Source organism: Camarhynchus parvulus, chromosome 26, assembly GCF_901933205.1.
Source record: "Camarhynchus parvulus chromosome 26, STF_HiC, whole genome shotgun sequence".
Taxonomy (NCBI): domain Eukaryota; kingdom Metazoa; phylum Chordata; class Aves; order Passeriformes; family Thraupidae; genus Camarhynchus; species Camarhynchus parvulus.
The window spans coordinates 1840599-1864894 of record NC_044596.1 but is presented as its reverse complement, the minus strand read 5'-3'; the positions used below and the strand labels follow the sequence as shown (position 1 = coordinate 1864894).

At 60.7% G+C, this 24296-nt stretch overlaps 3 protein-coding genes across 3 annotated transcripts; 1 reads left to right on the top strand and 2 right to left on the bottom strand.

Moving 5' to 3' along the window:
- Window positions 1-8300: 8300 nt before the first annotated feature.
- EPS8L3 (EPS8 like 3) lies at window positions 8301-13960 on the top strand. The gene is made up of 17 exons (XM_030965535.1): window positions 8301-8341; window positions 8420-8493; window positions 8586-8650; window positions 8755-8910; window positions 9803-9940; window positions 10012-10088; window positions 10909-11012; window positions 11078-11175; window positions 11512-11611; window positions 11697-11761; window positions 12287-12361; window positions 12450-12598; window positions 12692-12901; window positions 12980-13076; window positions 13180-13481; window positions 13577-13709; window positions 13943-13960. Exons 1-17 carry the CDS (start codon window positions 8301-8303, stop codon window positions 13958-13960), a joined length of 1902 nt encoding a protein of 633 aa, XP_030821395.1.
- Window positions 13961-14755: 795 nt separating this feature from the next.
- On the bottom strand, window positions 14756-17789 carry LOC115913553 (glutathione S-transferase Mu 1-like). The gene is made up of 8 exons (XM_030965640.1): window positions 17681-17789; window positions 16603-16678; window positions 16446-16510; window positions 16285-16366; window positions 15488-15588; window positions 15250-15345; window positions 15062-15172; window positions 14756-14980 (listed from the first exon to the last, which is right to left on the bottom strand). Exons 1-8 carry the CDS (start codon window positions 17711-17713, stop codon window positions 14885-14887), a joined length of 660 nt encoding a protein of 219 aa, XP_030821500.1. The 5' UTR covers window positions 17714-17789; the 3' UTR covers window positions 14756-14884.
- Window positions 17790-19325: 1536 nt separating this feature from the next.
- On the bottom strand, window positions 19326-24181 carry LOC115913552 (glutathione S-transferase 2). Its single transcript, XM_030965639.1, has 8 exons — window positions 24053-24181; window positions 23839-23914; window positions 23436-23500; window positions 23278-23359; window positions 21718-21818; window positions 21058-21153; window positions 20878-20988; window positions 19326-19503 (listed from the first exon to the last, which is right to left on the bottom strand). The coding sequence occupies exons 1-8, from the start codon at window positions 24086-24088 to the stop codon at window positions 19408-19410; spliced, it is 663 nt and encodes a 220-aa protein (XP_030821499.1). The 5' UTR covers window positions 24089-24181; the 3' UTR covers window positions 19326-19407.
- Between the last annotated feature and the right edge of the window lie 115 nt (window positions 24182-24296).

Below are 24296 nucleotides of genomic sequence, written 5' to 3'. Positions count from 1 at the left end.
ATGGGACTCTTCATCTCAGGGTCGTGGGTCTGAGTCCCACGTTGGGCGCCAGCTGTGAGATTGATCTGGTGGCAGATTGGGTCCAACCCAGCATAGCCATGGACCTGAGCCCTTAAAATCTTACACAGGACAAAAGCAAAGGATGGGAGGTGCTCTTCTTCTCAGGACCAAAGTCCTATTTTATTCCTAGGCAGGAGTCACCTCAGGATTCAGGTGACATCCCAGGAAAAGAGAGGGGAATGCCTCATTTTTAAGAGATTTTAAGCTCAGGGGAATGGGGGACGGAGGAAGAAAACCACAGCCAATGGGATAAAGGTGAGGAAGGGGCAAGGGGAGGAGTAAACCTGGGACAAACCATCACCACCAGGGCTTTTGGGGAGAAAGGGGAAATGGGAGAGAGCATGTACCAGACCCAGTGCAAAAAACAACTAAATAAATTGTTTAGTGCAATACAACAGCCCAGGAGCACCCACATCCTGCAGAACAACAAGGATCCCCCTGGGAAGCTGCTGGGAGCATCTCAGGAGGCATCAGCCACATCCCAGCTCTGTGGACCTTGGCCTTCAATCTTCCCTGTCCCTCAAAAGCCACTTTGAGACTGAGCCAGGACTGGGGGATGTCCAGGTGACAAATTCCCCCCTCCCAAGGGAAGCAGATTCCTCTGGCCCCTCCTGACCAGGGAATGGGCACTTCCAGGGATGGGCTGTTTCTCAAATCATCCATGAATCACCCAGCATCTTCCAAACCAGGGTGAAAAGTCCCAGGATTTGTGTTGGATTAAGGCTGGAGATGCTGCCTGGGGATGGCAAACCACAGACAAAACCAGAGTGAGCATCCATTACTCCAGAGGCTGGATATTCTTCTTCAAAAAATTCACATTTTGGACCAATTTCAGGACCTGATCAACCTGTTCCTGGACAGAAAATGGTCCTGGATATTCACATCATCCAAGGGCACAACCCTCCTGATGCCCAGCAGAAGCTGCACTGGCTGGAATAGGATGAGCTCCTCCTCCTGCTCAGCTTCCCACAGGAGCCAAACAGCAGGGAAGGTCAAACACTTTCCATTCCTAATTTTATCAATGGAATTCTGTTTTCTGGCAGGAGATAGTTGCTTTTTTGGGGGGGGGAAAATCAGCTGTTTGTGTCCCAGTAAACCTGGACCGTGCTGGAAGCAATGCTGGGGGGCCTGGGACCCCTGGGCTCCCATCCTGCGACTTTGGGAGGTGTCCTGGGGTGAGAGGTGGCACCTGAGGGCAGGAGCAGCCGTTGGAGTTTTGCAAGAACATGTCACATGCAGATTCTTCTGCTTCTTTTCAGTCAAGGTCAGGATTCAACGTGTGAGATGGTATTTCTTGTTGGGACTCAGATGTTTATCAGTTCTTATCTCTGTCACAGTCTCACAAACCCTGAGTTCTACAGCACTTCACTCTAGCAAACTAAAAATGGAGCCCTGTGTCTCTCTACAAGGCCTTTTAAGGATCGACTGTCCAATTAAGAAATTACACCTAAATTATTCTTACTTTTAACCCAATAACCAACCACCCATGGCCCACAATGTGGACTTTTTTATCCAATTACACAAAACCACCCAAACTCATGGAGAAGGTGAAGAAGAAGGTGAAGATGAAGGTGAGGGTGAAGGTGAAGGTGAAGGTGAAGACAAAGGTGAAGGTGAACAAGAAGGTGAACAAGAAGGTGAACAAGAAGGACCAGACTCTGCCCTAAAACCTCCATCTTTCTTTATATATATTTCTATATTCTAAACCCTTAAACTCTGAATTTCCCACCCTGTGATATCACACACTTCTATTCAAGCTCCACACCCACAATCCCACTTCTGTCATTCCATTTTTGAAGCTTCTCCACGGCCTCAGGTCAATGCAGTGTTCTCCTGGGGGTCAGTGCCTGTCAGCACAGAAAGTCTGAAATTCTCAGCATCCAGGGGGAGTTCCAGCAGTCAGTGCTCCTCACCCTGTCCAAACAGCCCCAAACACCTCCTGGGAGCCCTGTGCCTTTCTGCAACCCCCTCCTGCCCAGCTCCCACCCCGAGGGAGGAAGGACCCACAGACGGTTCCCATGACGTGGGAGAAGGAACCTGGAAAGCTCCTCCGTGGGCTCCCCACACCCCACTGATGGCATCTGCTCCCCCTTTCACAACTTCCTCCAGAGCTTCTCCCTCGAGTGCAACACCCCTGACCCATGCTGGGTGGCACGTTCTGCACCCATCCCCCTCCCAGGGACTTCGTGGGGTTCCTGCTGGAACCCTGGATGCTGAGAATTCCAGACTTGCTGTGCTGACAGGCACTGACCCCCAGGAGAACACTGCATTGACCTGAGGCCGTGGAGAAGCTTCCAAAATGGAATGACAGAACTGGGATTGTGGGTGTGGAGTTTGAATAGAAGTGTGTGATATCACAGGGTGGAAAACACAGAGTTTGGGGGTTTAGAATGTAGCAATATATATGGGGCAAGATGGAGGTTGTAGGGCAGAGGCTGCTCCTTCTTCACCTTCATCTTCATCTTCACCTTTTTCCTCACCTTCTTCTCCATGAGTTTGGGTGGTTTTGTGTAATTGGATAAAAAAGCCCACATTGCAGGCCATGGGTGGTTCGTTATTGGGTTAAAAGTAAAAATAATTTAGGTGCCATTTCTTGATTACACAGTCGATCCTTAAAAGGCCTTCTAGAGAGACACAGGGCTCCATTTTTAGTTTGCTAGAGTGAAGTGCTGTAGAACTTAGGGTTTGTGAGACTGTGACAGAGATAAGAACCGATAAACATCTGAGTCCCAACAAGAAATACCATCTCACACATTTAATCCTGACCTTGGCAGAAAAAAAGCAAAAGATTCTGCAGGTTCCCAACCCAATCCCATCACCCACGGGGTCTCCAGGAATGCTGACCCAGCAGCACATTCCCATGGGAAGGGAACCCACCCATCCCACCCCACCATAGCACCTCCCTCCTGGCTGCAGCTCAGGGCCATGAGGCTCAGCCTTCATCCACCTTCATCCTCCTCCCTGCAAAATGCTGTGGAAATGGGATTTTCCCCCCTGGAAAAGCCGCCACTTGCCACCCTTGATCCCATTCTGCTCCCCATCATGGCCACAGGCTCAGTGTCCCTGGGTTTGTCCATGGGGATGTTGGGTTTGGGTCTCTGAGCAGCTCCAGGTGCTCCATCCAGCCAAGGAACTCACCTCATTTCATTCCAGGGAAGAGTTTGGATTCCTGAGCTTTGCTGAGCACCTTTTGCTGCCATTCTAAAACCCCACTCAGATCCCAGGATGGAGGACTTGGGGCTCATCCCTAAATTTTGGGGGATTTAGAGCTGGAGGAACATTCCAAGGCTCAGATCCCACCACCAGGGAGATGCTGCTCTGGCAGAGCAGGTCAGGAATCCTTTGGATTAGGTTTGTCCCTGAGTGGGGAAGTGATGATGAGGAGGGAAGGGCTGGGAAGCAGGATGGAGGGGTAAAGACACCAGCTCTTCCACAAGGGAATTCATCCCAAATGCCAAAATCGGAGGAGAAAAAGCCAATTTCCAGCCTTCCTTGGGCTCCCTTGGATCCCAGCACACCAGGGATCTCCAGCATTCCCCATGCTGGAGAGGAACATGGAATAATTGTGGAGCTGTGGCCTCCCTGACCTCCCTCCTCACCCTCTCCCACCCAGCCACGACTCCCAGACCTTGCTTACCCCAAAATCCATCCTTCCCCTGGTTTCCAGAGCGTGGGAAACGCCTCCAAACCCTCTGAGGATCCTCAGGGGCTTGGCCACCCCCAGGCAGGATTTAACCTGCTCATTTGCATGCCCTCGTCACCTCTAATTAAATCTGTGTGGTGCCACAGCCCTCTCAGCCCCCAGTCCCCCTGGAAATCCCCAGGCTGTGCTGCCAGGATGATGGATGGTGGGAAGAAAACAGGATGGGTCCCACACACAGGAGTGGCCATGGGCATGTTGGTTTTTCCCTCTTCACACTAAAAATAAGAAGGTTGGTGCAGGTTTGTGGCCAGAGCCATGGGGCTGTGGAGGAAAAACAGCTCTTTCTGCGGCCACAGGGCTCCTGGCCTGTCCCTGGCCTGGGATCACAGCCCAAGATCACCCAAGTGATGGGTCCCCAGCTGTTGGGTTGTGATTTCAGGGTTTACCTCAGAACCCCGGGTCCCTCCCCTGATCATTCCCTCCCAGGTGTGTCAGTCACCTCTCCTTCCCCTCCCAGCACTGTCTGTCAGTCCTGGCATTCCAGAAGGGCACGGAGTGACTGGGCAGATTCAAAGGATGCCCTCTACCCCTGGGGGGCATTGGGCCATCCAGATGTCCTTTGTCCCTTTGTCCCTCCCCTCCTGTCCCTGCTTGGTGGCTCCCTGCCCCTTCCCTGCCCCTCTCCCCGGGGTTAAAGGAGCAGCAGCCACGGGCTCAGGGAGTTCTGTTGGAGCTGGTGCTGCATTCAGAGGCCTGTGGGCCAGAATAAAGCTCTGGGTCCAAACCCTCCATCAGAACCGACTCCTTTCCGTCACCATCCCTTAAAGCTTCTCCACAGAGGGAAACCTGAGGAGCAGCCCCTGGTATGGGGGGAAGCTCCATCCCAGCACCACCAGAGCTCCTGCAGGCCTGGACTTGTGTGCAGTGCCAACTGCAGCACCCAGCCAGCCCAAAGTGTCTGTGGGGTGAAACACCACACACCAGCCAGCCCAAAGTGTCTGTGGGGTGAAACATCACACACCAGCCAGCCCAAAGTGTCTGTGGGGTGAAACACCACACACCAGCCAGCCCAAAGTGTCTGTGGGGTGAAACACCACACACCAGCCAGCCCAAAGTGTCTGTGGGGTGAAACACCACACACCCATAGAGCCCAAAGTGTCTGTGCAGTGAAACACCACAGTGCCACTGCTTGGTTCAGCAGCAAGGCCAGACAAGCTCAGGCACGTCCTGTCCAGCAATGTTGGTAATATTCCAATATACCCAAGGCTCTGCAGCATGACAGCCACCACAGAGGGACCATCGGGGTGACAGGGACCAGCAGGGTGAGAGAGGCTGGCACAGGGATGGGGACCAGTAGAGGGACATGGGAGCAGCAGGGTGACAGGGACCATCAAGGGATTGTGCCATGGTGACATTGTCAAGGTGGCCATGCCAGGGTGGCCATGCCAAAGAGACTGTGCCAGGGTGACTATCCCATGGTGACCGTGCCGGGTGGTCATGACCAGGGTGACAGTGCCAAGGTGACCATGCCAGGATGGCCATGCTAGGGTGGCCATGCCAAGGTGGCTGTGCCAGGATGACCATGCCAAGGTGACCATGGCAGGGTGGCCACAGACAAGGCGACCATAGACCAGGCCATGGACCAGGAGCAGAGCAAGCAAGACGTGCAGGCAGGATGACATCAAGGTGTCCCCAAGCATCCTCCATCCTTTCCTGTGTCACCCCAGAACAGGGTGTGAGCCCAGCAGCTGTGGCAGTGACAGTGACATTGGCTTGTCACTGCCACCACCAAGGAGTCCCCGTGGAGGGCAGGATCTGTGCATTTGTGCATCTCTGAGAGGCACCACCACCCCGGGCCGTGCTTTGTGCCATGCCATCCGTGCCACGGCCACCACTGCTCTCACCCAGGGATGCTGATCCAACAATTCCCCAGCCCCTGAGGGGTTAAACCTCCCCAGCCATCCCCAAATGACGAAGAGACGCTGGTCCCCAGCAATTAGGTGACAGATCCGGGTACACCGCAGCCCGGGCTGTGACGTGAGGACGGATCCAGGCTGGCTGGCGGTTTGTCCCTGGCTGGCGGTTTGTCTGTCCCTGGCTGGCACCCAGCGCCCGGAGCCGCGGCTGCTTCCCGGCCCCTCGTGGCACCTGGCCGGGAGCGATGTGTCACCGGGAATTCCGGAGCCAGCTGCCTCTGCCGTGCCCCTGAGCCTGGCGACACCCCCAAAGTGCCCCGTGGTGTCCCCAGCGGGACGGGGTGATGTCCCCACCGCTGTCCCTGCCGGGTGCGGAGTGCCCTCCCCAGGAGCAGAGCAGGGCGTGCAGCTTGAGGCCATCTCCCTCCCTAAAGAAGCTGCGCTTTGGGGTCAATTCGCAGATTTTGCACGTTTTGATGCTGGGGGTTTCAAAACCTGAAATGGGGAAAGATTTCCTGAAATGGGAAAAGATTTCTGAGTCTCCAGAAGGCTCCGAGCCCCTCCCTGGGGAAGTTGGGGTCCCCTGGGGACTTCCCGAGCCTGGGGGGCACAGCCGGGCTGGGGGTGTGCAGGGAATCGCTGCCTCTGGCTGGGAATTGAGGAGAAAAACAATAAAAAGGGGTTTGGAGTGAATCTGCAGCCGAGACCGTTCCCAGTTTACCCAGTGGGGTGACTGGGAGGAGCTGGGAGGGGGCGGGGCGAGCTCTGGCCCTGCCGCGGGTGGGAATGGAGGGGCCGCGCTCCTGCCGGGGGGTCACAGCAGTACATCGGGGGGGATTTGGCTTTTGAGGGGATGTAACCCCAAATCTCCCACGGGGACCACAGGCGGCCCCTTGTGCCATCCAAGAGTGTCACCCAAATGTCCCCAGAGCCAGGGTGGTGACAGAGGCGCTGGCAGGACCAGGGACCCTGCACATCTGGGGCTCCACTTTTGGGGGAGCCACATCTGGAGGGGTCGCACGTGTGGGGGGCTGCACACCTCGGGGGATCGATCGCACATCTGGGGGGTGTCACACACCTGGGGATCCCCATCCGGGGATGGCTGCACCTCTGAGGAGGCTGCACATCTGGGGCAGGGGGGGTCCCACATCTGGCGCTCCCCCCGTGCGGGGTCGCACATCTGGGGTGACACACCTGGGGGGGGTGGCACACCTGGGGGGACACAGCTGAGGGTGACACGTCTGGGGGGGCTGACGCATCTGGGGGTGTCCCACACCTGGGGGGTGACACGTCTGGGGGGTAAGACGTCTGGGGGGTGCCACATCGAGGGGTGGCACATCTAGGGGGAGACATCTGGGAGGTGGCACATGTGGGGGGGTGGCACATTGATTGAGGGCGTGACACATCGGGGGGGTGGCACATCTGGGGGGTGGCACACCTGGGGGGGTCCCACATCTGGGGGTCCCACATCTGGGGGTGACCCAGCGGGGGCCGCGGGAACGTGCTGCCCCCTCGTGGCCGCAGTGGGGACTGCACCCTGCCCCTCCCCTTGGGGGGAAACTGAGGCACGACCGGCGCCCCTTCCCCGCCCCCTTGGGGGGAATTCACGGCTCCCCAGTACCTGATCCCCCTGGTTCTGCCCGTGCGTGTCTGCCCGCTGTCCCCGAACACTCCCCAAGGTGTCGCCTGCTCCGTGTGGCACTGGGGGATGCAGGACGCCAAGGTCCCCCCGTGGTGGGGTCGGTTTGGTCTGCAAACCTGGGGGAAGAAAGGGAGAGAGAAGGTGAGCGGGTATGTGACAGCCTGGGGGACTGGGGAGCACAAATGGGACCCTCGGGGACACAGGGGACACGGCCCAGCTGATCCATCACCCCTTAAATTGCACCGGAAAAGCCGAAAGCCTTAAAATGAACCCAAACCTCAGAACTCTGCCAGGAGAGATGGCTCAGAGGGTCACTCCCACCCCACAGACACGACCCTGGCCACCCCGTGTCCCCCCGGCCACCCCGTGTCCCCCCAGCCAAGCTGACCCCACGGCTCTGGGGATGATGGTGACCCCTGCTCCCATCCTTCACCCAAATCCCGGACCCTCACCCCGGATCCAGCCCTTTCCTGGGTACAAACCGCCCTGGGAGGATTTTCGGGCAGTGCCAGCTTTGGGGCGAGCCCGGGAATGCCCCGCGGCCAAGGGCACGGAGTGCTGCGGGTGACAGGTCCCTGCCTGCCTGCGGGACGTCACTGCCACCAGCCCCGGGGCGGGGGGACCTTGGGGACATCCCGGGCCGCGTTCCCCGCTGGATGCCCCGGGGCCAGGTGATTGCGGAGGTGGTGCCGGTGCCAGGTGCTCGTGTCCCCAGCGTCCCTCCCCCACTTTAACGAGAGGGCAAAGAGCAGCTGGGTGCGGTGCCGACGCCAAGCCCTGTCCCCTGCTCTGTCCCCTGCCCTGTCACCCTCCGCGGGCACGGCCCGAGCAGCAGAGCCAGCACCGAGGTGAGCGGGGACACCGTGGGGCTGAGACCCCATCCCGGGACATGGGGGGAACTGCGGAGGGAGGGTCGGGGCGGTCACCTGAGCGACGGCACCGCCCGGCCTGGGGGGCTGGGGACACATCGGGGGTGACACAGGCACCGTGCCCAGGACCCCACAGCAGGACCGAGACGCTCTGGCTGGTCCCCGGCAGGATGGGAGACCCCTTCGGCCGCTGGAGCAGCAGCCCCTCCCGGTGAGCGCCGCCCTGGGGACCCCCGAGGGCTGGGCGGGACAGGGGGCAGGGCGTGTCAGTGTCCGTCTGTCCGTCCAGGAGCGAATATGAGGACAGGACCCCGCTCCGACATTCCAACAGCTTTGTCCGCCTCACCGGGAAGAGCATCTACAGTGAGTGAGGGCTGCACCCCAAAAACCCCTTCAGCCCCCCCCGCTACCGCCCGCAGCTCGTCCCTGTCCCCTCACCCTGCCTGTGCCCTCAGACCAGCGCAAGGACTACGGGCAGACCCTGCTCAAGCTCCAGAATGATTTCCAGCACCACGTTGAGGTAGAAGCCCCCCAAAGTGCCCCGCGCCCCCCAGCCTTGCCAGGGACCCGTGTGGCACCGTGTGGCACCGTGTGACACCGTGTGACCCCCTGTCCCCCCCCCAGCACCTGCTGACGATGCCCCTGGAGCGGGAGCTGCGCAGCGCCGAGGATTGCCTGGGGCGCCTGCGGGAGCTGGAGGAGCAGGGCCGGGTCTGGGGCCAGGATGTCATCCTGGAGGTCAAGGACCAGGAGCTGGTGCTGAGCGATGTGGAGAGCAAGGTACTCCCGGACAGGGCACCCCAAAACCCCGGTACCCCCAGCCAGGGCACCCCCAAAACCTGGCATCCCTCTGGCCATGGCATCCTCTGAATCCTGGCACTCCCTGGGCTATGGAAACCCCCAAACCCCGGTACTCCCTGGAATTGGGAACCCCCCGAATCCCGGATGCTTCCTGGCTATGGGAACCCCCAAATTACGGTACCGCCCAGCCAGAGGATCCCCTGAATCCTGGCACCCCCTGGCTATGGAACCCCCCAAATCCCGGATGCTTCCTGGCTATGGGAACCCCCAAATTCCGATAGCCCCTGGCCAGGGTACCCCCTGAATCCTGGGAACCCTGGCTATGGAACCCCCCAAACCCCGATACCCTCTGGCTATGGGAACCCCCAAATTCCGGTGTCCCCTGTCCAGGGCATCCCCTAAATCCTGGCACCCCCGGGCCATGGGGAACCCCAAATCGCGGTACTCCCTGGCTATGGGAACCCTCAAATCCCGGTATCCTCTGGCTATGAGAACCCCCAAATTCCGGTGCCCCCTGGCCATGATATCCCCTGAATCCTGGCACCCCTGGCTATGGAACCCCCCAAACCCCGGTACCCTCTGGCTATGGGAACTCCCAAACCCCAGGACCTCCTGTCCAGGTATCCCCAACCCCCAGTCCACCCCACTGCCCCCACCTGGCAGCTCCTGCAGCCCTGGCACCCCCAATCTGGGCACCCCCCCAGCCTGGCACCCACAGCCCTTCCCCACCCCCAGACTCAGCCCCCGAACTCTCCTATGCCAACCCCAGCACCCCCATGAAACCTCACACCCCACAATCCCGACCCCACAATCCCACCCGCACCCCTTTAACCCTTTCCTAGCCACTGATCCCGCGTGTTCCGGGTCGCAGGAGGAGCTGGAGGCGTTCCCGCTGGGAAGCGTGCAGGGATGCTCCGCCGGGCTGGACAACGCCGTGCTGGCCATCAGCGTCCAGGAGAGGAACCCTCCGAGAACCAGCGTGCTGCTCTTCCAGTGCGAGCGCCTGGGGGTGAGCCCTGAGCGGGGAAAAACGGGGGGCAGCCCCCCGGGATGGGCTCTGACGGCAGCGGCTCCGTGCAGGCAGAGACGCTGAGGAGCAGCCTGGAGAAGGTGCTGAGGCAGACGAAGGAGGAGCAGAGCAACCACTACGGGCACAGGTATGGGGGGTAAGTGGCTCTGCGGCCCCTCCTGGAGACAGCTCAGCTGGGCCCAAAGTCTCGCTCCCCAAAGTTGTGGTGAGTCTGGCGGTGGGGTCTCCTTGGGGTCCCACAGCGCCCCAAAGCCCCCCCTGCCTGTGGGCACACAGCCCCACCTGAGGGGTGAGGGGGGGACCCTTTCCCCAGCGCCCCAGCTCCCGGCTCAGCCCCCCCATCCTGCCCCACCCCATAAACACAATCCCTTCACCCCACCCAGGGGCTCAGCCCCTCATCCTGCCCCACCCCATGGCCCTGACCCCCCCACGCCATCCACGGGCTCAGTTCCCCCCCGGCCACCCCCTCATCCCCATGGGCACAGACCCCCCCTTCCCACGGCACCCACGAGCTCGGTGTCCCCTCATCCCCACGGGCACAGTGTGACCCCCGCCCCATTTCCCATCACTGGTCTCAGACCCCCCCCCCCCCCGCACACCCACAGACCCCACACCCCACTCTCGGAACCAGCCCCGCTCCTGCCCCACACCCACACACCCACACCCCAAAGGCCCCCCTCCGCTCACCCTCCCCATCCCCTCACAGCCCCCAAGCTCAGGCTCACCCTCCCATCCCCTCCTCACCCCCCAAGCCCCCGGGCTCAGCTCTCCCTCTGTTCCCGTCCTCACCCCATAGAGCCCCCCGGGGCTCAGCTCACCCTCTCCTTCCCCTCCTCACCCCATAGAGCCCCCCCGGGCTCAGCTCACCCTCTCCTTCCCCTCCTCACCCCATAGAGCCCCCCCGGGCTCAGCTCACCCTCTCCTTCCCCACCCCGCTGCCCCCGCAGCCCCCCGGAGCCCCCCCCGTACGCGGCCCCGGAGCGCTGGGCAGAGCCCCCCGAGCCCGACCCCCACCCACCCCCCCGGCGGGGGCCGCTCTCCTCGGATTACCGTGAGTCTGGGCCGGGGGAGGGAGGGAGGGAGGCACCGCGCCGTGCCTCAGTTTCCCCAGAGCAGCGGTGACGCTGGGGATGTCCCCAGGTGCGCCGGAGCTCCCGCAGGTGTCCCGGGGCCGAGCCCCCGGGCAGGCCGTGCCCGAGGCGGAGCGGGATGTTGTAAGTGCCGAACCCCTCCGGGGGGGGTGACCGCGGCTTCTCACCCGGGAGGGGTCACCTGGCACCCCCAGGCCATGGGGAACCCCAAATCCCGGCACTCCCTGGCGATGGGAACCCCAAATCCCGATATTCCCTGGCTATGGGAACCCCAAATCCCGGCACTCCCTGGCTATGGGAACCCCAAATCTTGGCACTCCCAGGCTATGGGAACCCCAAATCCCGGCACTCCCTGGCTATGGGAACCCCAAATCCCGATATTCCCTGGCTATGGGAACCCCAAATCCCGGCACTCCCAGGCTATGGGAACCCCATAGCCCACCGCCCCCGTACCCACAGGAGATCCTCAACCACGTCCTGGGCGACCTGGAGCGCTTCGTGGGCCGGCTGAAAACGGCGCTGAGCTCGGCCAGCACCAAGAAGAAGCTGAAGAAGCCAGGTGGGAAGGGAGGGGAGGGTCCCTGGGGGCTGCTCGGGGTTCCGGTGTGCCCAGCCCGGTGCCAGCCCCAGCTGTGCCCCTCCAGCGCTGCCCCCTAAGGATGAGTACACGGATTTCTTCCAGAAGGTGAAATACGCCCTCAACCTCTTGGTAGGTGCCGTTGGTAGGGCTGGAGGGGGCAGTGGGGGGATGTGGGGAAGGGGCTAAATAGGAATGGGGGGGCTGTGGGGATGGGGGGGCTCTGTGGGAATGGGGGGGTGTGTGGGGATGGGGGATTGCATGAGAATGTGGGGCTCTGTGGGGCTCTGTGGGGATGGGGGGCTGTGGGGTTAGGAATGGGGGGGCTGTGTGGGGAAAGGGGGCTGTGAGAGTGGGGGGCTGTGGGAATGGGGGCCTCTGTGGGAATAGGGGCAGTGTGGCAATGTGGGACTGCATGAGAATGTGGGACTGCATGGGAAAGGGGGGCTCTGTGGGGCTGTGTGGGGTGGAGGGGCTCTGTGGGGTGAGGGAGGTGTGGGTGAGCTGAGGGGCTCTGTGGGGTGCAGCGGCCATAGGGGGACAAGGGCCTGTGTAGGGATGAGAGGTGTGGGTGGGCTGGGGGGCTCCGTGGGGCTGGGGGGGCTGTGTGAGGACAGGGGGGCTCCGTGGGGACACCTTTCCACCCACCCCCCATAGGGACGGAGCCACCGCTACGTGACGGAGCCGGAGCCCCCCGAGCTGCTGCGCCTCATCTTCTCAGCTCTGTCCTTCGTGAGTGCCCCCAGAGCGGGTCCCACCGCCCGGGATGTGTGCCACGGGTGGGCATCGCCCCTCACTGCCCCGTGCCCGTCCCCCGCAGGTGCTCGGGCACTGCCCCAGCCCCGGGCTGGCCCCGGCCGTGCAGAGCCCGCTGCTCCTGCCCGAGGCGCTGCAGCTCCTCGAGGAGACCCTGGGCGATGAGGATTACGGCGTCTGGAAGAGCCTCGGCACCGCCTGGAACAAGTCCAGGTGGGCTCCAGCCCCCCGACACCGAGAAAGGAGGGTCTGGATTTGAGGGGGGGTCCCAGCGCCCACCGCGGTGCCCCCCTCCCGATGTTGTAGGGCCGAGTACCCCAACAGCGAGCGGGTGCCCGCGTACACCCCGGTTTTCTCGGACGGGTGGCTGCCCCCCGTGATGGAGCAGGAACGCCGGGGGAGCCTCCAGGACACCCCAGCGCGTGCCTCAGTTTCCCCAGCTCAGTCGCGACCTTCCCCGTCCCTGCGCCCCGCACAGGCAGCGGGCACCGGCTGGAGGGGCCATCCCGGCCAGGAGTGAGTGTCCCCCTGTCCCTGCCCTGCGGAGGGCCGGGGCAGGCTCTGGGCACTGATGCAGCCCCTCCCCACCCCCAGATCCGCGCTCCCTGCCCAGGGGCTGGTCCGAGCCCTGTACGACTTCCAGGCCAGGAACTCGCAGGAGCTGAGCGTCAGGAAGGGGGACACGCTGCAGGTGGGAGCGGGGCGGCCCCTCCGTGGGCGGGGGGCGCAGCTGGGACCCCGCAGAGCGTCCCCCAGGGCCCTGCCCTCCATTGCCCCCCTTGTCACCTGCCCAGGTCCTGGACCAGCAGAGGAAGTGGTGGCTGGTGCAGGACGAGCGGGGGGACAGGGGACACGTCCCTGGCAACATCCTGGAGCCCCTCCCGGAGCCGGGACACAGCTCCAGACAGGTGGGAGACCCCTCTGCCCTCCCTTCCCCGCGCCCCCACCAGGACGGGGTGGCCGGCGGTACCGCGATGTCCCCTCCCAATGTCCCCTCCCGATGTCCCCCTCTCCAGGACAGCCCCCCCACCCTGCACCCCAGCTCCTCGCCGGCAGAGGTGACGGCCTGGCTGATGGACAAGGGCTTCTCGCGGATGTACGTGGTCCCCTGAGCCCCCTCCCCACCTCAGAACCCGCCTGGGTCTATTTGGGGCTGGGGGAGAGCCCGGCTCACCCCTGGCGCCCCCCCAGCACGGTGCGGACCCTGGGGGTGCTGCGGGGACACGAACTGCTGCAGATGAGCCCGGCCGAGCTGCGAGGGGTCTGTCCCGAGGAGTGGCGCAGGGTCCTCTTCAAGCTGTCCCCGATCAGGACATCCCTGGGGGTGAGCACTCCCACCCCCATACCCCCGAACCCCATCTCGGGACCCCCGGCCCCACGCCCCCTCCCCACCCCCGGGATGGCCTTGCGGGACCCCCACCCCCTGCCCAGGGTGTCCCTGGGGGTGTGGGACCCCCGGCCCCCTCCTGGGGGTGTGGGACCCCCTCCGGCCCCCTCCTCACTCCTGTGGGTGAGGGACCCTCATCCCCACGCCCCCTCCCCTCCCCTTCTCCGCAGATCGGTCCCAGGGACTGAGCCCCCCAGGCCACGCCGATGTCCCCATCACGTCCCCGCCCCGGATGGAGCCCCCTGGGAACGGCTGAACTTGGGGGGTGAACCCCACCCTACATCCCACCTGGCCCCCCAAGGCAGAGAATCACTCCTGGAAATCACAGAACGGCCCCCCGGAGGAAGGACGGGGGCAGGCACCCCCCTCGGCGGGCTCGGGCGCTGTGAAGAGACTTTGCACCCCCAAAATGTAAAGAGATTGATGTGGAAAATAAAAATGGCAGCAGTGAGGTGTGCAGAGTCTGGGGGGCACCCCGGGGGCAGGGAGGAGGACAAGGGGAAAAAGGGAGTAAGGACAAGGGGAACAGGGCCAAGGGCAGGGAGGAGGACCCAGCATTTCACCCCCCCCGCAGCACCCAAGGCCCGCCCTGGTGCCCACCCTGGCCAGCCGATGGCAGCGAGGGGCCCCAGGGCACAGGGCTGTCCCCAGCCCAGCCCGCTGAGCGCCCTGCGGGGGTGGCAGGGCACCAAGGCTCCCTCCCCCCGGCCTTTGTCAGGGCTGCCTCATTAGAGCTCATTAGCAATGTGCTAATGAGGAGCGCGGGCGGGAAGAAGTGAGGCCTGGGGCTCCTTTCCCTTTGCCTTTCCCAGGGCAAGAGGGAGGGCCCTGGGAACAGCACCGGCCTGAGCTCCCGCCCCAAACCAACCCAGCCACGCTGGGACTGGGCCCATGGGGCAGGGACCCCCCTGACCCCACACCCACCAACCCCCAACCACGGTCAGTGCCCCCCCAACACCACAAGGCCTGTGGGGGGCTCAGGGTGCCACATCTAAAAATGATTTATTGCCTTGAGGGGTATCATGCCTGTGGTGCTGTCCCCCCTCAAGGGTGGAGGGTGCTGGGGGGGCTGGGTTAGGACTCCCCCACCCTCTGAGCCCCGTGCTGAGCTCCTACAACTTCTTGTTGCCCCACTTGGCCATCTTGTTGTTGATGGGCATCTTCTGGAAACGGCTGGACTTCAAGTAGGCAGCCACCTTCTCCAGAGCCTGGGGACACACACAGAGGGTCAGGGGTGCCCCCACCGCGGCAGCCCCACCCAGGGGTGACCTCGGGGTGCCCCTGCTCACCCCAAAGCGCTCCACAAAGTCCTTGAGGTTCTTGAAGGGCTCCAGGCACTTGGGCTCAAAGATGCGGTTCTGATCCAGCACGTCGAACATGAGGAAGTCCACGAAGGTCAGCTGGGGACATCAGGGGGACACAGTGAGGACAAACCCCCTCCCCAGCCCCTCAGCCCCCTCGGGAGCCCTGGCAGTACCTTCTCCCCTGCAAACCACTTTCTGTCCCCCAGGAAGTTGGAGAAGAGCTTCAGCTTCCCCGGGAGCTGCTCCAGGTAGCCCGGCTTGAGCTTCTCCTGAGGGAGGAGGGAAGGAAAGGGTGAGGATGGGCAGCCCCAGCCTGCCACCCTGGGGAGCACCGTCCCATTATGGGGTCCCCAGTGCTGGCACAGGGTCCCCAGTGCTGGCACGGGGTGCCCCAGCCTGCAGCACACTCACAAAGTCAGGGTTGTAGCAGACCATGACAAGGCTCATGCGGAAATCCATGATCTGGTTCTCCAGCATGTCCACACGCAGGATCTCCTCCTCTGTCTCACCACCTGCACAGGGGGGTCAGCACTGGGGGCCCAAACCCTCCCTGACCCCAGCCCTGCTGCTGCCTGTGGGTCCCTTTAACTCCAACCCCATGCTCACCCCCACTCCAACTGCACCCCAATCCAACTCCAACCCCAAACCAAGCCCAACTGAACCCCAATTCAATTCCAACCCTACTCCAATCCCAACTCCAACCCAATTCCAATTCCAGCTCCCAACCCAACCCTAAGACAAACCCTACTCCAACCCCAACTTCAATCCAACTCCGACCCCAACCCAACTGAACCCTAATCTAATTCCAATCCCAACTCCAAACCCATTCCAGTCCCAGCTTTAATCCCACTGCAAACCCAAATTTAATCCAACTCCAGCCCAACTCCAAACCCAGGTTTAATCCCACTCCAACCCCACTCCAGCCCCACTCCCATCCCACTCCAACCCCAAATTTAATCCCAAATCTAAACCCACTCCAGCCCCACTCCAACCCTAACTCCAAGCCCACTCCAAACCCAGCCTTAATCCCACTCCAGCCCTAACTCCAACCCCAAATTAAACCAAACTCCAAACCCCACTCCAGCCCCACTCCAATCCCAAATTTAATCCCAATTCCAACCCCACTCCAAGCCCCCTCCAAAGCCCACTGCAACCCCAACTTCAACCCCATTCCCATCCCTTCCAATCTGAACTCCAAGCCCACTCACACATGTTGTGCTTGCGGGCGATGTAGCGCAGGATGGCGTTGCTCTGGGTCAGCTTGGTGGGGCCATCGATGAAGTAGGGCAGCTGGAGGGGACAGAGGGACATGGGGACACCGGGACAGCGAGACAGCCCCAGCCCAGCCCCCCCAGGCCCTGACACCTACGTTGGGGAAGTCCAGCCCCAGCTTCTCCTTCTCGTTGATCCATTGGCTCTTATCATAGTCGGGAGCTGCAAGGGAAGGGGGGTTGGTGATGTTGTGTCCACCCCAAAAACCCCAAAAGAGGCTGAGGGTGGTGTGGGGACCCCCTGACCCCCCTCACCTTCCCCACAGCTGTAGAGTTTGTCCTCATAGGGCGTCTCTGTGTACTCCAGGAGCAGGCGGATGGCGTGGGCGAGCTGGGGAGGGGGATCGGTGAGACACCCCAAAAACAGCCCCCAAACGTGAGCCTGCGACTGGCTCACACACAGGGAAACTGAGGCACAGGGGAGGGCAAACTGCACCCCTTCCTAGCACCCCCTGCACAGGGGGCCCCCCAAAAGCAACACCCTCCCACCCCCAAATACAGCAGGACCCCACAGTTCATCCCGGACCGACCCCACAACTCATCCCAGACCACCCCAAAAAATCAAGGAGACCTCCCACAGCTTCCCCAAAACACCGGAGGGTCCCCCCAGATCCCTCAAGGACCAGAGGGGCTCCCACAGCTCCTGCCAAGGTTAGGAGGGCAGCCCAAGACCCCCCAAAACAGCAGAGGGATCCCCATGGACTCACCAGAGCCCCCCAAGGGTCCCCCCAAGACTAATGAGGGGGCCTCATTAGAGCTCATTAGGAATGTGCTAATGAGGAGCGGGGGGGGGGGGGGGGGTTGAGTGGAGGAGGGGCCAGATCCGCCTCCCCCAAGACACCAGAGGGACCCCCACAAGTGCCCAAAAGACACAGGAGACCCCCAAGGACCCCCCCACAAACCCCCAGAAGCCGGGGGAGACCCCCGAAAACCCCCACAACCCCAAAGGGACCTCCCGCAGCCCCCCACAGGATCAGTGGGACCCCCCACAGACCCCTGGCTGCACCCTAAAAGCTCACAGGGGTCCCCAGAGCCCCCCCAAGCCAAAAGGGAACCCCAGAGCCCCCCCAAGCCCCCACCCGAGTGCAGCGGAACCGCCACAGCCCCGACCCCCAAAACCAGCAGAGACCCCACAAACCCCCCCGAACATCCCCGAAAGACCAAAGGGAGCCCCCGAACCCCCCCCAAAAAGCGGGGGGAACCCCGAAAACCCCTTAAATGCCCCCAAAAAGCGCAGGGGGAGCCCCGGAGCCGCCTCAGGGGTGCGCGCAGCCCCTGCCCCGCGCGGGGGTGTCGCGGGGGTGTCGCGGGGGTGTCGCGGGTCCCCACTCACCCCGCGGATGTCCCAGTACCCCAACAGCGCCATGGCCGCGCGATCGCTGCCCCGCCCCCCACGGGACACGGCCGCGCCCGGCTGGGGGCGGGGCTGGGGGCGGGGCTGGGGGCGGGGCTGGGGGCGGGGCTTAACGGGACCGGCTCCACGGGGGTCTCCCTTAACCCGGGGGTCCCCACTTATCCCGGCACTTCCCCTTATCCCAGGGTTCCCCCTTATGCCGGGGGTCCCCCCTATCGGATCCCCCTTATCCCGGGATTACCCTTTATCCCGGGGGTCCCCCTTATCTCGTGACTTCCCCTTATCCCGGGGGTTCCCTCTTATCAGGGGGTCCCCCTTATCGCCCCTTATCCCGGGTGTCCCCCTTATCCCGAGGGTTCCCCCTTATCTAGGGGGTCCCCCTTATTGGATCCCTCTTATCCCGGGGGTCCCCCGTATCCCGGGGCTCTGCGTCCCCCCAAGCTCCGCGGGGTCCCCTTTAGCAGAGGGCTCTGTGCCTCCCCCCGCTCCCCACGGAGCCCTATTATCCCGGGGGATCCCCCTTATCCCGAGGCTTCCCCTTATCCCGGGGGTCCCCTTTATCCCGGGGCTCTGCGTCCCCCCAAGCTCCCCGGGATCCCCCTTACCAGAGGGTTCTGTGGCTCCCCCCGCCCGCACGGAACCCCCCCATCCCGGGGGCTCCAAACCCCATGGGGATCCCCGAATCCCGGGAGTTCTGCGACCCTCCCACCCCAATGGGAACCCCCTTGTCTGGAGGGTTCTATGACCACCGAGAACTCCAGGGGATCCCCCTTATTCTGGGGGGTCTGAGGCCACCCCAAGTTCTATGGGGGTCCCCCATAACAGGGGGTTCTGTGACCCTCCCCATCCCCGTGGCTTTGTGGCCCCCTAAATTCCATGGGGTCCTCTTTATCCGAGGGGTTCTGGGGCACCCCCCATCCATCCCCACAGGACCCCTTTATTCTGGGGGCACTGCCACCCCGCAAACTCCATGGGTTCCCCTTGTTCTGGGGCTCTGCAGCCCCTTAAACTCCTTTCAATTCCTCTGCAGCCCCTTTAAATTCCTTTTGTGTGCCCCCTTTTCCTTGGGGAAATTTGCAACTCCCCCAAACTGGGATATTCTGGGGCTCTGCAGCCTCTTAAACTCCTTTCAATTCCTTTCAATTCCTCTGCAGCCCCTTTAAATCCCTTCTGGGTTCCCCCTTTTCCTGGGAGAAATTTTCAACCCTGAAACTCCATGGGAACCCCCTTGTTCTGGGGCCCTACAGCCCCTTAAATTCCTTTCATTTCCTTTCAATTCCTTTCAATTCCTTTCAATTCCTCTGCAGCCCCTTTAAATCCCTTTGGGGTTCCCCCTTTTCCTTGGGGAAATTTGCAACCCCCCCAAACTCCACGGGAACCTCTGTGACCCCAAGTTCATCGGGGTCCCCCCTTTCAATCCCCTCAGCTGCAGGGGGGTCTCACTATCCTGGGGGGGATGGGGACCCCACCTTGCTCCCCACAGCCTCCACGGGGGTCCCCCTTATCCCGGGAGTGGCTCCCCCCACCCCAGCCCCAGGAGGGTCCCACACCCCCCAGGGTTACCCCACAAATGAGGGGTTCCCCCAGCTCCCCCCGCAGCCCCTCGGCAGCTCAGGACACCCCACACGGCACAGACAAGGGGGAGCCCCCCGAGGTTTATTGGGGAGCTCTGGGGGTGATTTGGGGGCGCAGGGGGGCTCAGCCCCTCACTCCTTGGTGTTGCACCACTTGGCCGTGCGCCAGAAAATCGGGGTCTTCATGAAGCGCCCCGAGCGCATGTAGGCAGAGACCTTGTCCAGGGCCTGGGGGACACGGACACGTGGGGACAGGGACACAGGGACAGGGCTGGGGACTGGGAGGGGGACAGGGACACAGGGACGGGGGGGGACACTGGGGTGTTTGGGACAGGGACACCAGGGATCAGGGGTGGGGACACACCACGGGGACAGGGGTGGGGACACCAGGGTGGCTGGGATGGGGACACCGGGGTGTTGGGGACAGGGATGGGGACACTGGAGTGGCTGGGATGGGGCCAGGGACATGTGGGGACAGGAGAGACACCACGGGGGCAGGGGTGGGGACACTGGCGTGTTGGGGACAGGGATGGGGCCATTGGGATGTTTGGGATGGGGACAGGGACAGCAGGGTGCTTGGGACAGGGTTGGGGACACAGGGGTGTCTGGGATGGGGCCAATGGGATGTCTGGGATAGGTACAGGGACACTGGGGTGTTTGGGACAGGGATGTCTGAGATGGGGACAGGGACACTGGGGTGTTTGGGACAGGGATGGGAACACCACGGCATCAGGGATGGGGACACTGGGGTGTTTGGGATGGGGACAGGGACACTGGGATGGCTGGGAGGATGGGGACAGGGACACCAGGGTGTTTGGGACAGGGGTTGGGACACCACAGGGTCAAGGGTGGGGACACTGGGGGGCTGGGATGGGGACAGGGATGGGGACACTGGGGTGCCTGGGATGGGGACAGTGGGGTGTTGGGGACAGGGATGGGGCCATTGGGACGTTTGGGATGGGGATAGGGACAGCAGGGGTGCTTGGGACAGGGGTGGGGACACTGGGGTGCCTGGGATGGGGACAGGGACACTGGGGTGTTTGGGACAGGAATGTCTGAGATGGGGACAGGGATACTGGGGTGTTTGGGACAGGAGTTGGGCCACCCCACCTGGGGTCAGGGATGGGGACACTGGGGTGTCTGGGAGGTGCACAGGGACATCAGGGTGTTTGGGACAGGGATGGGAACACTGGGGGATCTGAGATAGGGCCACTGGGATGGCTGAGATGGGGACAGGGACACCAGGGTGCTTGGAACAGGGATGGGAACACCAGGGGGTCAGGGACAGGGACAGAAATGGACCCTTGAGTGTCAGGAATTGGGACAGGGACATGGGAGTGTCAGGAATGAGATGGGGACATTGGGATGTCAGTGCTGGGGACAGCAGGGGTCAGGGGCTGGGGTCACAGGGTGACAGGAATGGGATGGAGACAAACACCGGCGATTTAAGGACGGGGCTTGGGATGGGACAAGGACACAGCACTGAGGTGTCAGGGGTGGTGACAATGACTGTCAGGGACGGTGAGGGCACAGCGGGGTGGGGGATGGTGACACTGAGTGTCAGGGACGGGGGTGGCCCCGGGCTGGCCCGGCCCCGCTCACCTCGAAGCGCTGCAGGAACTGCGCCAGGTTTCCCTGCAGCTCGGGGCACTCGGGCACGAACATGCGCTGCTGGTCCAGCACGTCGTAGGCCAGGAAGTCCACGAAGGTGAGCTGGGAGAGGAGCAGGGGGGGTCAGACCCCACAGGGGCTCCCCAAAACCCCCCAGCATCCCCCACCTACCTTCTGCCCTGCAAACCAGGGCCGGGAGCCCAGGAACCGCGACAGCTCCTGCAGCTTCTTGGGCAGCTGCTCCAGGAACGCCGGCTTCAGCTTCTCCTGCAGGGCAGGGGGCACATCTGGGGGGGCTGCTCCTCCCAGCCCCCCCAGAACCCAGGGGCATCACCCCCAGTGCAGCCAGGCCAGGGATGTGCCCCAGTGCCAGGGGTGGCTCAGCCCCCGTGTCCCATGAGGGGATGGCACAGATATATTTCATGGAAAATCCCTTTGCCAGGATTTTTTCTCCTGAGAAGCTGAGAGGCCTCCGAAAGGAAATGTAAACAATGGTTATCTGCTGCTGTGGGATGTGGCACTTGCATCTGTGATTGGCTCCATGTGAATTGTTTTTACTTGATGACCAACCACAGGTCCAGCTGTCTCAGACTCTCTGGTCAGTCACAAGATTTTATTATCATTATTTTCGTGCCTTCTGATGAAATCCTTTCTCTTTCTTTAGTGTAGTTTTAGTATGGCATTTTCTTTTAATATAATACATATCATAAAATAATAAATCAGCCTTCTGAAACATGGAGTCAAGATTCTCATCTCTTCCCTCACCCTGGGGACCCTCAAACACCACCACGGGGTGGATCCATCCCCCCGTGACCCCCCTGGGGCGCTCACAAAGTCAGGGCTGTAGCAGAGCCGGGCGAAATTCATCCTCAAGTCCATGAGCTGGTTTTCCAGCACGTCCACACGCTGCTTCTCCTCCTCTGTCTCACCACCTGCGGGGTGGGGACGTGTCAGCCCATGTGAAAAATGCATATTTTGTGATTGGCTTTTCACAACTATTAAAATGAATGTTGTGTGTGTTTTGTTAGAAAGTTGTGCTGTATTAAATTTTTTAAGTAGAGTGTAAAATATAGTTTAGGTTATAACACAATGTTAAAGTAGAAACCATGCATGTGAGATATTTTTTTAAGAAAGGATTGAGGTACTTATGGAGGGGTTTGACAGTTGGCCTGCAAGCAAAGCTGAGTTAAGAGAAGTAACAATTGATGATTTTAAAGTGTATCCATAGCAGGGAAGAAGACAAGGCCGTCAGCATGGAAACAGATTAGAAAAGATACATGAAAATTTTTGTAAGCTAGACTACGTGCCTAAGTAGATGTGTATACATGCCTTATAAATTTCTGTAAAACTTTTGCCAATTATATTGACGATAATTGCTTTGCACCAATGAATATAACAAGTTATTGTGATGTAGTTAATGACTTGAGATCACACTTTGTTAAGAGAACACTCAGAATAAAAAACTTTTTTCTTCTTGGACCCTGATCACACGTGTGTGTGTCACGTCCAGCCTAACGGTGACAGTACTGGCACTGAGACAGCAGGCACAGGACACCTGAATCTTTCAGAGAAAGGGAATTTATTGCTCCCTTATCACAAGAAACAAACTTCTTCCTGCCTCCCCAGGCCTGAAGCACTGTCAGGATTAAGAGGAAGAAGTTGATGATGACCAGGCAGAATCTTTTGTTTGAATGGAATTTATGCATCATGGATGAGGTGTATGAACATGCAACAGGCTGTTGTTTTTAAGGGTTAATCCTCTGCTAACGTGGCTCCTTTTTCGGGCTTATGTTGCCCAGAAAGAGGTACCTGGACTGTCTGTAACTCTTTGTCTTTATTGTCTCATATTGTCCTAAATCCTAATTGTCTAAATTATTATTACTCTAATTATATTGCTATTTTTATAATAGCAGTAATATGTAATATAATATAATGTAATGTAATGTAATGTAATGTAATGTAATGTAATGTAATGTAATATAATATAATGTAATGTAATATAATGTAATATATTTAAATTATACAATATATTTAAATTATATAATATTATATAATATTACATATTATATTACATTATATTACATTACATTATTTTATTATATTATATTATTTACTATTATATACTATTCTATATATTATATTATATTATATTATATTATATTATATTATATTATATTATATTATATTATATTATATTATATTATATTATATTATATTATATTATATTATTACATTACATTACATTACATTACATTACATTACATTACATTACATTATTATCATTACACTTTTAAACTTTTAAAAAACAAGCGATTGGCGCTTTTCACAGCCCACCCCCCACAAACCCCAGTGATCGGGACCCCCCCCGGGCGCAGGGAGCCCCCCACTCACACATGTTGTGCTTGCGGGCGATGTAGCGCAGGATGGCGTTGCTCTGGGTCAGCTTGGTGGCGCCGTCGATGAGGTACGGGAGCTGCGGGTGCCGGGGGTGGGGGTCAGCCCGGGAGACCCCCCCCAAACCCCCCCCACACAACCCCCCCATCACCTACGTTGGGGAAGTCGAGCCCCAGCTTCTCCTTCTCGTTGGTCCAGTCGCTCGGGTCATAGTCGGGGGCTGGGGGGCAGAGAGGTTGGGGGGCTCCCCCAGACCCTCTGCCCCCCTCGTGGCATTGGGGGTGTCCCACCCCCCAGACCCTCTGTCCCACAGCACTGGGGGGTGCGGGCATTGCAGGTGTCCCTCCCCCGCCCGGGGACAGACACGGGAGAACTTTGGCCCTGAAAGGGTCAAGGTCCTTTTATGGGGGGGGACAAAGGTGACACCCCCGAGCTGGCAGGAGGGGGTGGCGGGACACGCTGCCAAGTGGGGGCGTCCCCCCCTCTCTGACCCAGCAGGAACGAGGGGCTGGGGCGGGGCTGGGGGGATTTGGGGTCGCACCCCCCTGCCCCCCTCACCTGGGCCGGGGCGGTACTGGCGCTCCTGGTAGGGGGTGTCCGTGTACTCCAGCAGCAGGCGGATGGCGTGGGCCAGCTGGGGGGCACAGCACCCGCTTTTGGCACCCCAGAGCCCCCCCGGACCTCTCCCGCACACCCCAGGACCCCCAGCACCCCCACAGCCGTGCCCACCCCCGTCCCCAGCGCGCCACCGTCCCCCCTCGATGCCACTCACCCCACGGATGTCCCAGTACCCCAGTGTGACCACCATGGTGACACCGGCCCGAGGCTCTCCGTGCACACGGGCCGGGGCGGGGCAGGACCCTCCCCTGTCCCCTCCCCGTGGCGTCAGCGCTGCAGGCTCGGTGCCCGGGCGTTCCGCCAGCGCTGCCGCCGCCGCTCGGAATCCGCCCCCCGACCCTCCCACATCACCCTGCGCACCCCCAAACCCAAGGCATGAGGGCACACACAACCCCCTT